Genomic DNA, 12,001 nt, shown 5'->3' with positions numbered 1-12,001 from the left:
GATTAACAGTACTGAGCCATGCTGGCTGAATGGAGGCTAATCTGCAGCAGTTAAAACAGAAACTCGTCTGTCGCACACTCGTGCACCAATTCTAATATGTCAGTACAGAGAGGGAGACATGAAAACAACAATAGATGAAGATGCAAAAACAGGACATGTTGTTTTTATTCTGCGTTCCAGCTAATATCAATCCAACTGATGTGTTGTTAAAATAATAAATTGACAAAACGCAACAAATAGATTATGTTACTGTTTTTTGCAAATGAACTCTGCACATACCTTATGTTCACCTCAGCCAATGATAACATAGTTTAAGACCAAATAAACACCTTGAATATGCACTTCAATTTACTGCTCGTGCCTTTGTGCACAAGTGTTGATTAGGTAGACCTGCTGTTGTGGCAAAGCTTTTTAAAATACTTGTAAAAATACTAAGACACTGTTTCCCAGCAAACACTGTATCGTTGTATGTAACGCCTTTTACTGAATTTGTGAAAACGATTACCATATTGTTTGTATTACAAACTTCAGACACAACAGCTGACAAAGAGGTTGGGCCACCTGCTGAGGGGTGATGTGTGAGATGCCCCCATTCAAAGGACAACAGCCAGAGGACAGACAAACCGTCGATTAACAGAAAGACAATGCACTTTGTAAACGCAAGACAGAGATGTCCTTTCTTCTCAGAGGACATTAGTTTGGTGATTCAGCACACAAAGAGAGGAATCGGTGTGCTAGACACAATACACTTTGGCTGTGAGATGATGGACTTTTAAGGTTTTTGCAGCCGCCAGACAAAATGTGTTTTCATTTCAGTTTGACAGGGTGTTTCTTTGCCTAACTGAAAAAGCCACCTAGTCTCTTTGTAATCCCTACAGTAATTACACTAAGGATGACGGTTTCACAAAGGAATCTGCCTCGGCAATTGAGGATCCTGCATTAGTCTGCTGCATTGTGCTGTAATTCCTCTATTGTAGGATTAAAACAACACTTACTGCTTTGCTGTTACTTCCTTGTTTTATTATTAAGCGGAAGTGTTCTGTTAAAACTTTGAACCAGTTGTTGTTTACATGTTAGAGCTACTGTTCGGAACAGGTGGTTGACACCTTGAGGAGAAATGGTCTAAACACACACACACACACCTAGCTTTCTTAAAACCTGTTAATCTTGGCTTTCAGTACCGGACACTGCTCTTAATGATCATACCAACACACGCAGTACATACATGACATTGCAGTTTTGTTTGACCGGGAGGTGTCTGATTGAATTTGTCTGACACACACCCTAATACAAATACTTTCGGTGTATGTAAGCTGTAGTTTTCCATCCTTGCTGTACATATAGCCTGTAAATTACAATCAATCGGGCCAACCTCAAGTTACATACTCAAGTTTGTGTAGCATGTAATTAAAGAACCAGTTCATAAACACTTTAGTGCGAACACTTTAATCACAACATTAACAAACAAGAGAGGAGTTTCAAGTTCTCCTTGTTTAATGACCATGAATACGCCCATATTGGCAAACTTTCAAACATTTGAATAACCAGACTTGTTGATACCTTTTTAGTAGGTACAACTACCAGTCTTTAAGTGAGTACTAACCCAGCTCTGTGATGGAATTCACCCCAGCCACAGTGCTCTCACTCTGAGACCTTCTACATCTTTCTACATTTTTATGGTCCTCACAAAAACAAAATACAGGAAGCATCTCACACACACACTCACACTCACAGTTTGGCCCGCTGGGGTTTCCATCTTAGCCATGTTTCATTGAGAAAGCCTCCACAGTCTCCAGTGTGCAGCTCCTGTCCCTCCCTACTTTGTCCTTTGTCAAGAGCAACATTCCTGGTAACCCAAGCAGCTACCTGTTTCCCCCGGGACTCAGATGGATACAAATGTGGATGTGTGCGTGTGTAAATCCTGTGAAAAGTGCTACTGTTACATGTGTACACAAGCAGGACTAAAAAACCCCGACTTATGACGGTGTTTCTTTTAGTAGCTTTTACCATATTGTACCGTTGAGTTGTGTGTTGAGTGTGTCACGGAAATGTGTTAACTTTACAAAAAGGTTGTGAATTCTGAGTCTTAAGTTCCCCTTTGTGTGTGCATGTGTATCAACATGAGTGTGTGCATGCGTAGGAAGAGTTTTTCTTGCCAGGGGGGTGAACAATGAGGCAGGCAAGGACATAAATACTCATGGGTATACATAAATGTTTATTCATATGACTCAGGTATAATAATAGGTTGCCATGGCTGGTATGAGATAACTTGTTAATGTAAATACAAGTTATTTAGCAAAACATGGGTAACATATGCACATTTGTTATGATTATGAATATTCCTCTTGGAGTGGATATTGATCCTCCGGTTTCCTGCTATAGGATTGCTAGCCCCTCTGGTAATAGATACTTGGCTCAACACTGCAGTTCAGAGAACAAGCATAAAACTTTACTGGTGAGTGTTATTGTGATAATGGCGCTTGAGGAGTTTAGGGCTTAGAGGAAGAGAGAAAGAGAGAAATGAACAAAGCGCGAGAAGCCTCTTTAAAGATGTTCCTTTTATCTTTGGAGCTCAGACTGACGAACAAGCGGAGAGCCAAGAACCCTCTACTCTCTCCCGAGTGTGTATTCGTTCTCCACTGACCTTTCTCTCAATCCCGTTCTCTTGTTCTGTCCTCCCTCTCTGATCCATCTTCTATCTGTTCTCATTTCATCTCTCTCTCTCACACCCCAACAAGTTCTCTCTGCTGACTCACAATGAATTAAAGCTTTCCATCGGCTTGGATCGACCCGATCAATCTCAGTTTCTTTGCCTGCTGATTCCATCCCACGGCAGCGTCCCACTCCTGTCACTTGCACAACATTTGTTTTGCTCGATTGTGTGATTAGTGTTGAGCTAACTGCAATCCCACAGCAACACAGTACAAATACCCAACGGATACAAACGGCTTTTAAAACCTTGCAAGCCATATTAGTCATTTAATCTTGTTTTTACCTTATTTACCTAAAGCCACTAAATTCCTCAAATATTATTGGATGGTGGAGCTCAGTTGTGGTCTTAGCTTATGTAGCTTTACGTACTGGGCTGCTGGGCTGGTAGCTTCAGAAGAACCATCTCTGAATTGTAATAGGATTTTTTTTGTTGATTAGATGATGTTTGTCAGTCGTCATGCTGTGTTTTTCTTGAAGTGGAGTCATTTTTATGGATTCTCTGTTTTCTTGGTACTGGCAGAATGTTTTAGGTCTAGTAATTCCATGTGAACCTACCTTGTCCAGTCATGGTATGTGAAGTTCAGAGCCACCCCCGCCCAAATCAAATCAATATCCCTAGAAATGCATGGTCATCCGCATAATTCTCCACTGTGCCTCAAGGGTGGATTAATGATTTGTTCAGCACAAAAACAGTATTGACCCTCAGCACTCAGCATAGACAATGGGAGTGTAGAAAGATGGATCGAGAGCTCATCTTTTAATGACTACTTATGTTCTTCTTGTTTTTCTTGATGGATTGTTTGGGCCTTTGAGTGACAGATAGAGAAGTAAATGTAAATTCTGCCACTGTAACTATGTAACAATCGGTAACTTCATTAGTGCGTTAACGTCACCCTTGCAGTAAAAAAGAACGTTTGTTGGATGGGCCTTGTATAGAATTCATAGTTAATCATTGTACTAAAATATATTTTTCAAAATTGAATGGCATTGATCAGATCAATATTTGGATCTGGGTTAAGTAACACCTGTTGCTGAGCCATCATTGGATACACAAACATGAAGGGTTTTTCCATGAGGATTGCTGTCATCACACACCTGTCACAACACAGTTTCATCACAATGTCTGTTACGTTAAGAGATTTTTTTTGATTTGAATCTCCAACCTAAAGAATTAGGTAAAATTCAATCTGTGTTAAGCCATTGATTGACATCTCCAGCATCTCCAGCTACATTCATTTCTAAGAAGCTCCCTGAGGTGAATTAGCATGGTTGTGGTTGGGATTGTGATCGGTTAAGATAGAGAATATGAAGGTGTCAGTAAATATTTGTCGGAGGACTTTGAGATGAACTTCTAATGCTGAACACAGGTCTCCACATGTTCGCTGTCACGCACCTCTTATGCTGCGTCTCTACCAGTGTTATTTCACAATGACAATCTAACCTGCCTCTATTGCGACCTGTATTATGACATCATTTGCAATACAATAAAGTTTCCCCCGCATCTTTGCTCAACAACAGTAGCGTGAGTAATGCATTAGTCAGTGTGTTGAGTTTTAGGACTGCGTCATCGCACTGTTCTGCATAGTCATCATTCAAGTTACAAACGTTGTGCCCATGTACGGTTGGGTAAGTTTGAAATCAAATTGTCAAGTTATGAAATATTAAGAGAATTATGTGTCATTCTTTTTGAAGTTGTTTCTGTTATTTCTCTTTTCTCTTTGTCTTCACCAGTTTCACTCCACCTAACATGAGGTGATCTCTTGTCTCTTCTGCCCACACGAATGTCCCTGCTCTTTTTCCTGTCCTATCTCCTTTCCCCTCCCTCTTCCCATTCCTCTCTTGGCTGCAGTGGATGTGAATAATAGACGGTTTCACTCGGTTTTCCTGAGAGGCTGGCCGCGTTCCTCGCTTTCTAACTCTCTGTTATTGTAATCATACAAGCTGCTTTCTTATCTCCGAAATCTTGTCTTAGTCAAGTGGGTGTGTCTGTGTGTGTGTGTGAGTGTGTCTGTGAGTGTGTCTCTGTGCACGTGGGTGCGTCTGTTTTATTCCGAGGAAGTGTTTTATTCCGACAGATATGTGGTGTTGATTGATTGTCTCGGTTCTTCATTTTCCAAATTATAATATACCTGCTCTCCTCCTGGTATTGGCCTCACCTGGGAGGCGGGGAAGAACTGGAAGGAAGTTTTAGGTTTCCGGTATTTTAAGTGCAACATATCCTGGAGCAACACACTCAGCAGAAATCATTTGTATTCTCTTTCACCTGGAATATCCAGAGAGAATAACTCGTATAAATCAGCAAAGTCTTTTAAAATCTGAAGATCAAACAAGGATTACTTGAATCTAAATGCACATCACTGCAGCATGTCTTTATCATAATGATTTTAGTACTGAATAGAAGGTTTCAAATCATGATATGCCGATAATGTTTTGTTCTACAGCTGTGTGTTAGTGGACAAACACCCCAGCACAGCAAGTAAATATCATCAGTAATTATATCACTGAGCCTATGAATTATTATCTAATATTAACCACTAGATAATAAACTAGTTAAACCTGCTTTATCAGTCCAATCCTTCATTTGGCAAACTACCACTCTCGGCTAACTATCAGCGTCTGTAATCAGTATCTGTAATGACAAAATTCTCCTCAGCGTCCAACCATAATAAAAATTACAATAATACTTATTATTTGACTTGTTATAATTATGAGACTTTATAATTATGGTTATTATCAGGTCAGTCTATCTTTCTATCAGAAAAGGTGTCGCTGTGTTGACAGGATTCAGCTCATCCTCCACTAATATATTGGGGCTCTGTCTTGCATTTGGTGTTAAAAGTCTCATGCACCTCTTTCATGTGCTGTTCACAACAGGTGTCAGGGGTCCCCACTGTGTTAGTTTGTTCATTTTCCTGGATGTTGTGGTGCAGCACAGAGGGCTGACTGCCAGTTTCCAGCATTCACGCTGAGTTTATTTTTATGCTTTAGGGAAATAAGTAGAGGCTCCTGCAAAGGCCTTGGCCTATGGAATACTAAAGAGACTTTTATCCTTAGTTTTGTTCTCAGGGATTAAGCCAGAGACCCCATGTTTTCTCTCTCCCTCTCTCCCTCCTCCCTCTCTCATTCTTTCTAATGGCCTCATGTGAATTGTCTTCCGTTGTCTCCCTTCTAGATTTCACTCCTTTCTCCCTCTTCTTTTTCTCTTTTATCGCACTTACTGCTCTCTCTGCTGTCTTTCCTCTCTTATTAGCTCTCGATCAGTTCCCTCCTTCCCCTTCACCCTGCTGCATGCAGCTCAGCTGCTCAGTCATGCTGAGTTAAGGTCTTGTGCTGCTTTGCAGTAGTTCAGATTTGAGGCATTGACGAGTGACTCTGAATGGCGTGGAACCCGTGACCTTTGACTTGTTGCCCTTTTACCCATTTAATCCTCCAGACCCCCTGTGGGAACCTATAACTTTTCCCACAGCGAGGGAGTGAAGAGGAATTCTACCTTAAAACTTAATAATATGACCTGAAACAGGCTCATTAACAAATTCTAGCGCTTTTTCTTTTCAAACACAATAACAATAGAGTTGTTGTTATCCATGACGTTTCCATAGATACATGCTTTTTATGTAATTTGCATGAAAATGTATAATGTTATCTCTCCATCACACACTTTTCAATTGGCAACTTCAAATGGCACAACATTTAGATAAATGTTAAGCCCATGACTGACTCTTCTTCCTTTTTTTCCCAGGGTGGTAAGGAGGTGCGGGCGTGTCCGGTCATCATGTGCACGAGGCCTTATCCTGACCTCGTCCCTGAGCGCCAGCTGTTCTCCGGAGAGGAGGAGGAACCAGAGGAGGAGGTGGCATACGAGAGCAGGGAGAAGGAATCAGACAGAGACAGTGCAGTGGAGAGCACCCAGGGGTCCGACACCTCAGACCCCAGACCAGAGGACAAGGAGGACGCACTCGGCGAGCTCTTCTTTCCTGGGGAGAAGTAAGCACAGCTCCAACTTCTGCTGAGTTGGTCTCTATATATAACATATCGTCTATTTTCATAGCCACAGAATGTTGTGTATGTTAAGGAGGGGGAGAGATTTATTTTTTAACAATTAGAGTTTTTGAATTTTCCTGACTGAACACAATGTTGGCGGATCTTCACATAGCATGTCATATTCTTCAATTTAAGGTCCCACTGTTTTTCCTCATGTATTTCCTCATATATTCTCATGTTCTTATAGAAAATAAGTCTCTGTCCTCTCAGAAAGCAAAGAATTGTTGCTGTTTTGAGCTAGTAAGGCGATACAGATAAGCTATATAAACAAACTTGATTGATCTAGCAGCTCTTGCCATTAGCACAGAAATATACCATTAAACATCTATAAATAATGTTATTCTTGATCCCAATGACATTAAGGGACTGAGTTAAGCTTATTTATCAATATACCTTCAGATTTTACAAAGATGCATAAAAAAGCACTTCATTATTTTTTCTGTCTTTGTATATGTGGCTTACAATGAAACAAATGATCCCCATGAGGAGCCCAGTAGAACAATTAAGTTGTGTCCTGTGGTGCTGTGCTGAAATGTAACTGTTTTCTTCTTCCCTGGAGATAAATGCGCCTATGTCCGCGCTCTTAAATTGTGTTTTCATTTTCTAGCAACAGCATACCACGTTTCTGTGTGGACCACAGATGCTGAACACAGTTGGCTAACTAACTTCTCCTCGTATCCCCACAGGTGTGGTCAAACAAACATCTCAGTGACATCTGACCTGTCGACGCGTTCCTCAGCCTCCCTGAACGAGGAACAGTTTGAGGATTACGGAGAAGGGGAGGAGCCAGACTACATTCCAAGCAGCCCCTGCCCAGACGACGAGATTCGTACCAACGGATACTCAGACCTGGGCTCTTCTGTCCCCTCCAGGTAAGAGGCAGCAGGCGGTTTTGTACGTGTGTCTTATGCATGCGTGTGTTGTCCAACAATGCCTCAGAGAATGTAGCATAGAATTTTAACATGGCTCTGACACTGACAAGATGCTGCCCTGCTCTTTAGTTGCTGTAGTTGGTTGGTGTTGGAATGAACATTTTTTTGTGAGGCGAGTTATGTGACAGTCTGTGAACAGTTCTAATTATTATACTGGAACAGTCACTAGCAGTTTGTGGGAGTGTAAGACGTGAATTTGCAGGATACGGTCTGTTCTAGCTGAGACTTGACAGTTGGCAAGTAAGGATGTGTAATATTGGTGAGTAAGAAGGATTTGGTAGCTGACTCAGAACAACTTTGAATGCCTAGACACAACAGGATGTGTAGCTCATATACATAGAATATTTTTTATGAACAGTGTTGTCTCAGTGAGAACTTATATTTGGATTGCATGAGTAACACAACAAAACCCATCTGTCATGCCATCTTTACATTTTATCAGCCAACTCAATTATAATCTTCTATACTTAGGACAGACTGCAGATAACATAGCGAGTCTGTGCTCTGCGGGCCCACATAAGGAGGAAAATGCCTAATGTTGGTGCTGACTCATTTAAATAACTTCATCTCCTGCACTATCGGCTCCACTGTGCAAGCTTCACAATAATTACCTGACTGATTATTCTGACACTTGACTGTGAGAAGCTTTGGCCCTTAAGGGTTCCATTAATATTCATGAAAGCCACATGTTCAAGGTGATGAAGCTTCCTGGTTGATACACTGGCGATACTACGACATGTTCCTGACACGCATACCAAGCAGGAAAACACAATACGCAAAGGAAGAAGTTTAAACAATTCATATTAAAGAGCTGTTAGGGCAGCAATAAACTCTGTTCACTGCTACACAACTCTCTCCAGGTGTGTTGGCAACCTTCACAGGCCTGAATTTTAATGTCGCTATCACTCACAACTTTTTTTTCCCCTCCTGTACACACATTTACAAGTGCGTGTGTGTATGTATGTCTGTTTTTACAGTGCGGGTCAGACTCCTCGTAGAGTACGGCAGCCTTACACCGGTGAAATGATGGACGTCTACTGCTCTCAGTGTTGCAAGAAGGTCAACCTGCTAAATGACCTGGAGGTTCGCCTGAAAAGTCTCAAAGCTAACAGGTCAGACACACACACACACACACACACACACACACACACACACACACACACACACACACAGACACACACACATTTCATGCACACACATGCCACATAAGGTTACGCAAAATCCACATTTAAAGTAACAAGTTCCAATCGTTTGTTTCGTGAATGATTAACAGATAAATCAGTCACATTACATTTTCACCTCTCTCTGGCTTTTGTTTAAGCTTTGTTACTCTGCTCCTCTAATTCACCGTAACTTTATACTTGACTTGACATATTGTGGTGAAGAATACATGGCCATATTTAAACTCACACTCTGTCATATAGAGTACTGCACACACGCACATACACCCTTACATAAGGCAGTCACTCCTGTGCTTACCTCATCAACAATTGTGAGAGGGAGTCTATTCTTAGAAATGTTATCCAGGGTGATCATTAATAGCTGTTCAGTTCTCCTCCAGACAAACATACACACACTTCCCCTCCCGCCCTCTCTTTCGCTCTCTGACACACTCATCATTTTGGAATGCTGGAATTGAGTGATTTATCTACCTGAATGTGTCCTGTAAACCCTGTTGAGACGTTGAATGTGATATTGGGCTATAGAAATAAAGTTGAATTGACTTGGAGGAGTCACTGCTGACTCTGCAGTATTTTTCCCTGGAGAGAGGAGAGAAGTAACTCTTTATTCTAACATGGCTGTCCTAATTAGAGCCACAGGACATTTTCGCTTATGAATAATGGAGTAGGGATGGTCAGAAAAAGGAATTAAGACGGCAGGAGTGAGCGACTGAGTGAATGAGAAAGACTCTGTATCGATTGGGGACATTACTTTGAATGGAGCAAGCATGTTGAAAACGCTGACAAGGAGAGCGGAATATCAAAGGTAGTGGGAATGAAATTTAAAGCAAATCGAGACAAACATTAGAATGCGCATGCTTGCTCGTGTGGATCAATCAGAAGATGTCAAACTTTTGAACCAAGCACCACCTCTGAGTGAACCAGTGTAACTTCTTACCACCTCAGCCATCATCATCATCTAAGAGCCGTCACAGCAAAACCATGGATGTGAATACATTTCCAACACACACAAAAAAGCAATATACAACTTAACCTGCAATTTGTCAGAGGCTATGTTTGCTCAATTTTGTTTATCTAATTGTAATTGTAAATCCATACAGATCAGACGGAGACATGCGGCTGAAACGCTCTCTTCAGCTTTTTCCCTGAAACAGATGCTGAGCCGGCAAAACGCATGTGAACTCGGATAGAAAATCTATTATCACGCGCACGTCCCTCAGTGTCTCTGGCTCGACGTACATGTCTGTAAGACCGAATGAGGCAAAAAGTACATCTCTATTGTCTCCGCAGTTTAGTTTCAGTGCTTTGTTCAGCGCCTAGACGTGTACAAGACGACTCGCTCTGACAACAATGATCTGATTTTCTTTTGTTGTTTTTGTTTCCTCTGCAGCCCCAATAGGAAAATCTCCAGCACTGCTTTTGGAAGGTATGCAGTACACCTGTGTTTGTGTCCTTGTGTGTGTGTATGTATGTATGTGTGTGTGTTTGTGTGTGTGTGAAGGGAAGGTCACTCCAGGTACTTCATGCTGTGTTTGCTGTCCAACCGGTGCTGCACATTTACTCTGTTTATTGACACACACACACACACCTATAAGCAGTGAGATTTGTGGTTATTACTTTCTTATCTGTCATCTGTGTTACCATGGGACTCCCAGCTAAATGGTTATTCAGGGAACAATGACTTCCTGGTTAATCAGCAGATCCAGAGCACATTTGGAACAGATCATAAATCTGCCATAAAGCTGCAAAATGTGTTGATCTGTTTCTGGAGTTTAAGATAGGTGAGATGTTTACGTGTGGACATCATTCTGTGTGGCTCAGAGGCTGCATTGTTCCCTCTGCTCTCCTCCTCCATGGTGTGTTTGGCCTGTAGTGGGTGGAATGTTTTGTATCTGGGCCTTTGTCCGATTTACACCCACAGTAACTGAGTTATAGTGACATGAATGAAAACAGCCTGTCAGACCTGATGTATGTATTCAATATGAGGCGTGTTCTTTCCTCCTCTTTCTACTGTCCTCTCCTCCCCTACAGGTTGCACTGTATTGCTTTTTATCTTTTTGTTTATTTATTTGTTCTTTCTTTGTGAGCTCTCCTCCTCTCCCTCTCCTCTTCCTCTCCTCTCCTGCTCTTCTCTTCTCATCCCCTCTCCTCTCCTCACTCATTTCAATAATGGAGCAGAGGCTTGCAGCTTTCAATTTATTCCATTAGTGAGAGAGGAAGCAGCTATAGTGACATAACAGTTTGAACGTCACACTTCATTGTGTGACACTGTCAGCATCTAAAATAAGGTGTGTGAGTGTGTGTGTAAGTATAAATTACAATTCTGTCAACACTTACTTTTTGGCCTGAACCATCCTGGGGCGTTCTCACTGCAGAGCAGTGCAAAGAATCTCTGATACTCGGCGCGCGCACACACACACCAGCTGCAGCTTACCTGGATCTGTTCCTTGCTGATTCCTGTGTGTGTGTGTGTGTATTTCTGTGGTGTCTGAACAGGCAACTGCTCCACAACAGCAACCTAAGCAGCAGCAACGGCAGCACAGAGGACCTTTTCAGAGACAGCATAGACTCCTGCGACACTGATATCAATGAGAAGGTATGAATTCTGGTTGTTTTCTTTGCATGCGTGTTGTGTGTCTATACATAGGCTGAGTGTTGAGGCCCTGTGCTCTGTTTAACTGTTCCCGTTTCCGATGTTGAACTGCTGAAAATAAAAGGATTGTCTGAATGTGATGAAGCCATTTAACACTTGAGAAATGAGCGGAAGTCTGTTTTTTTGGAAGCATCCATGACTACAAGTTTTAGTCCCACTTCATGCATTTTTCTTGTAAAAAGTAAGACCTCTCATTTCAGTCATAATTTGAACGTCATTTCTGGCGTACATGATTTTTAGTCAAATCTTTCAGTGTAGTTGCAGTTTTCATAGAATATGCAAACTCTTTGAATTGTTGTCACTTAACACTAAATCTATTGTTATCTTCTAACAGGTGAGTTCTTTGGAGAAGAAGGTGGCAGAATTGGAGAGTGAAATTCTGATAAACGGTGATCTTAAGTCCAAGCTGAAGCAGGAGAATACACAGCTGGTACACAGGTACAGTCAGAAAAATACTTATATATCACTATAAAATATACAAA

General features: G+C 41.5%; 1 protein-coding gene across 2 annotated transcripts in view; it reads left to right on the top strand.

Moving 5' to 3' along the window:
* Nucleotides 1–12,001, top strand: part of rab11fip4b (RAB11 family interacting protein 4 (class II) b) — a 37,350-nt gene that overhangs the window by 19,350 nt on the left and 5,999 nt on the right. For both annotated transcript variants that reach the window (XM_076170277.1, XM_076170278.1), the window contains 6 exons: nt 6,452–6,696; nt 7,440–7,625; nt 8,663–8,797; nt 10,257–10,292; nt 11,363–11,462; nt 11,854–11,957. In XM_076170277.1, the coding sequence (XP_076026392.1) occupies nt 6,452–6,696; nt 7,440–7,625; nt 8,663–8,797; nt 10,257–10,292; nt 11,363–11,462; nt 11,854–11,957 (806 nt within the window). The remainder of the gene's footprint in view (nt 1–6,451; nt 6,697–7,439; nt 7,626–8,662; nt 8,798–10,256; nt 10,293–11,362; nt 11,463–11,853; nt 11,958–12,001) is intronic.

The sequence above is a fragment of the Genypterus blacodes genome, unplaced genomic scaffold, assembly GCF_046128005.1.
Source record: "Genypterus blacodes isolate CSIRO-AG114 ecotype Tasmania unplaced genomic scaffold, CSIRO-AGI_Gbla_v1 ptg000216l_1, whole genome shotgun sequence".
Lineage (NCBI taxonomy): Eukaryota > Metazoa > Chordata > Actinopteri > Ophidiiformes > Ophidiidae > Genypterus > Genypterus blacodes.
This window is presented reverse-complemented; position numbering and strand designations above follow the sequence as displayed.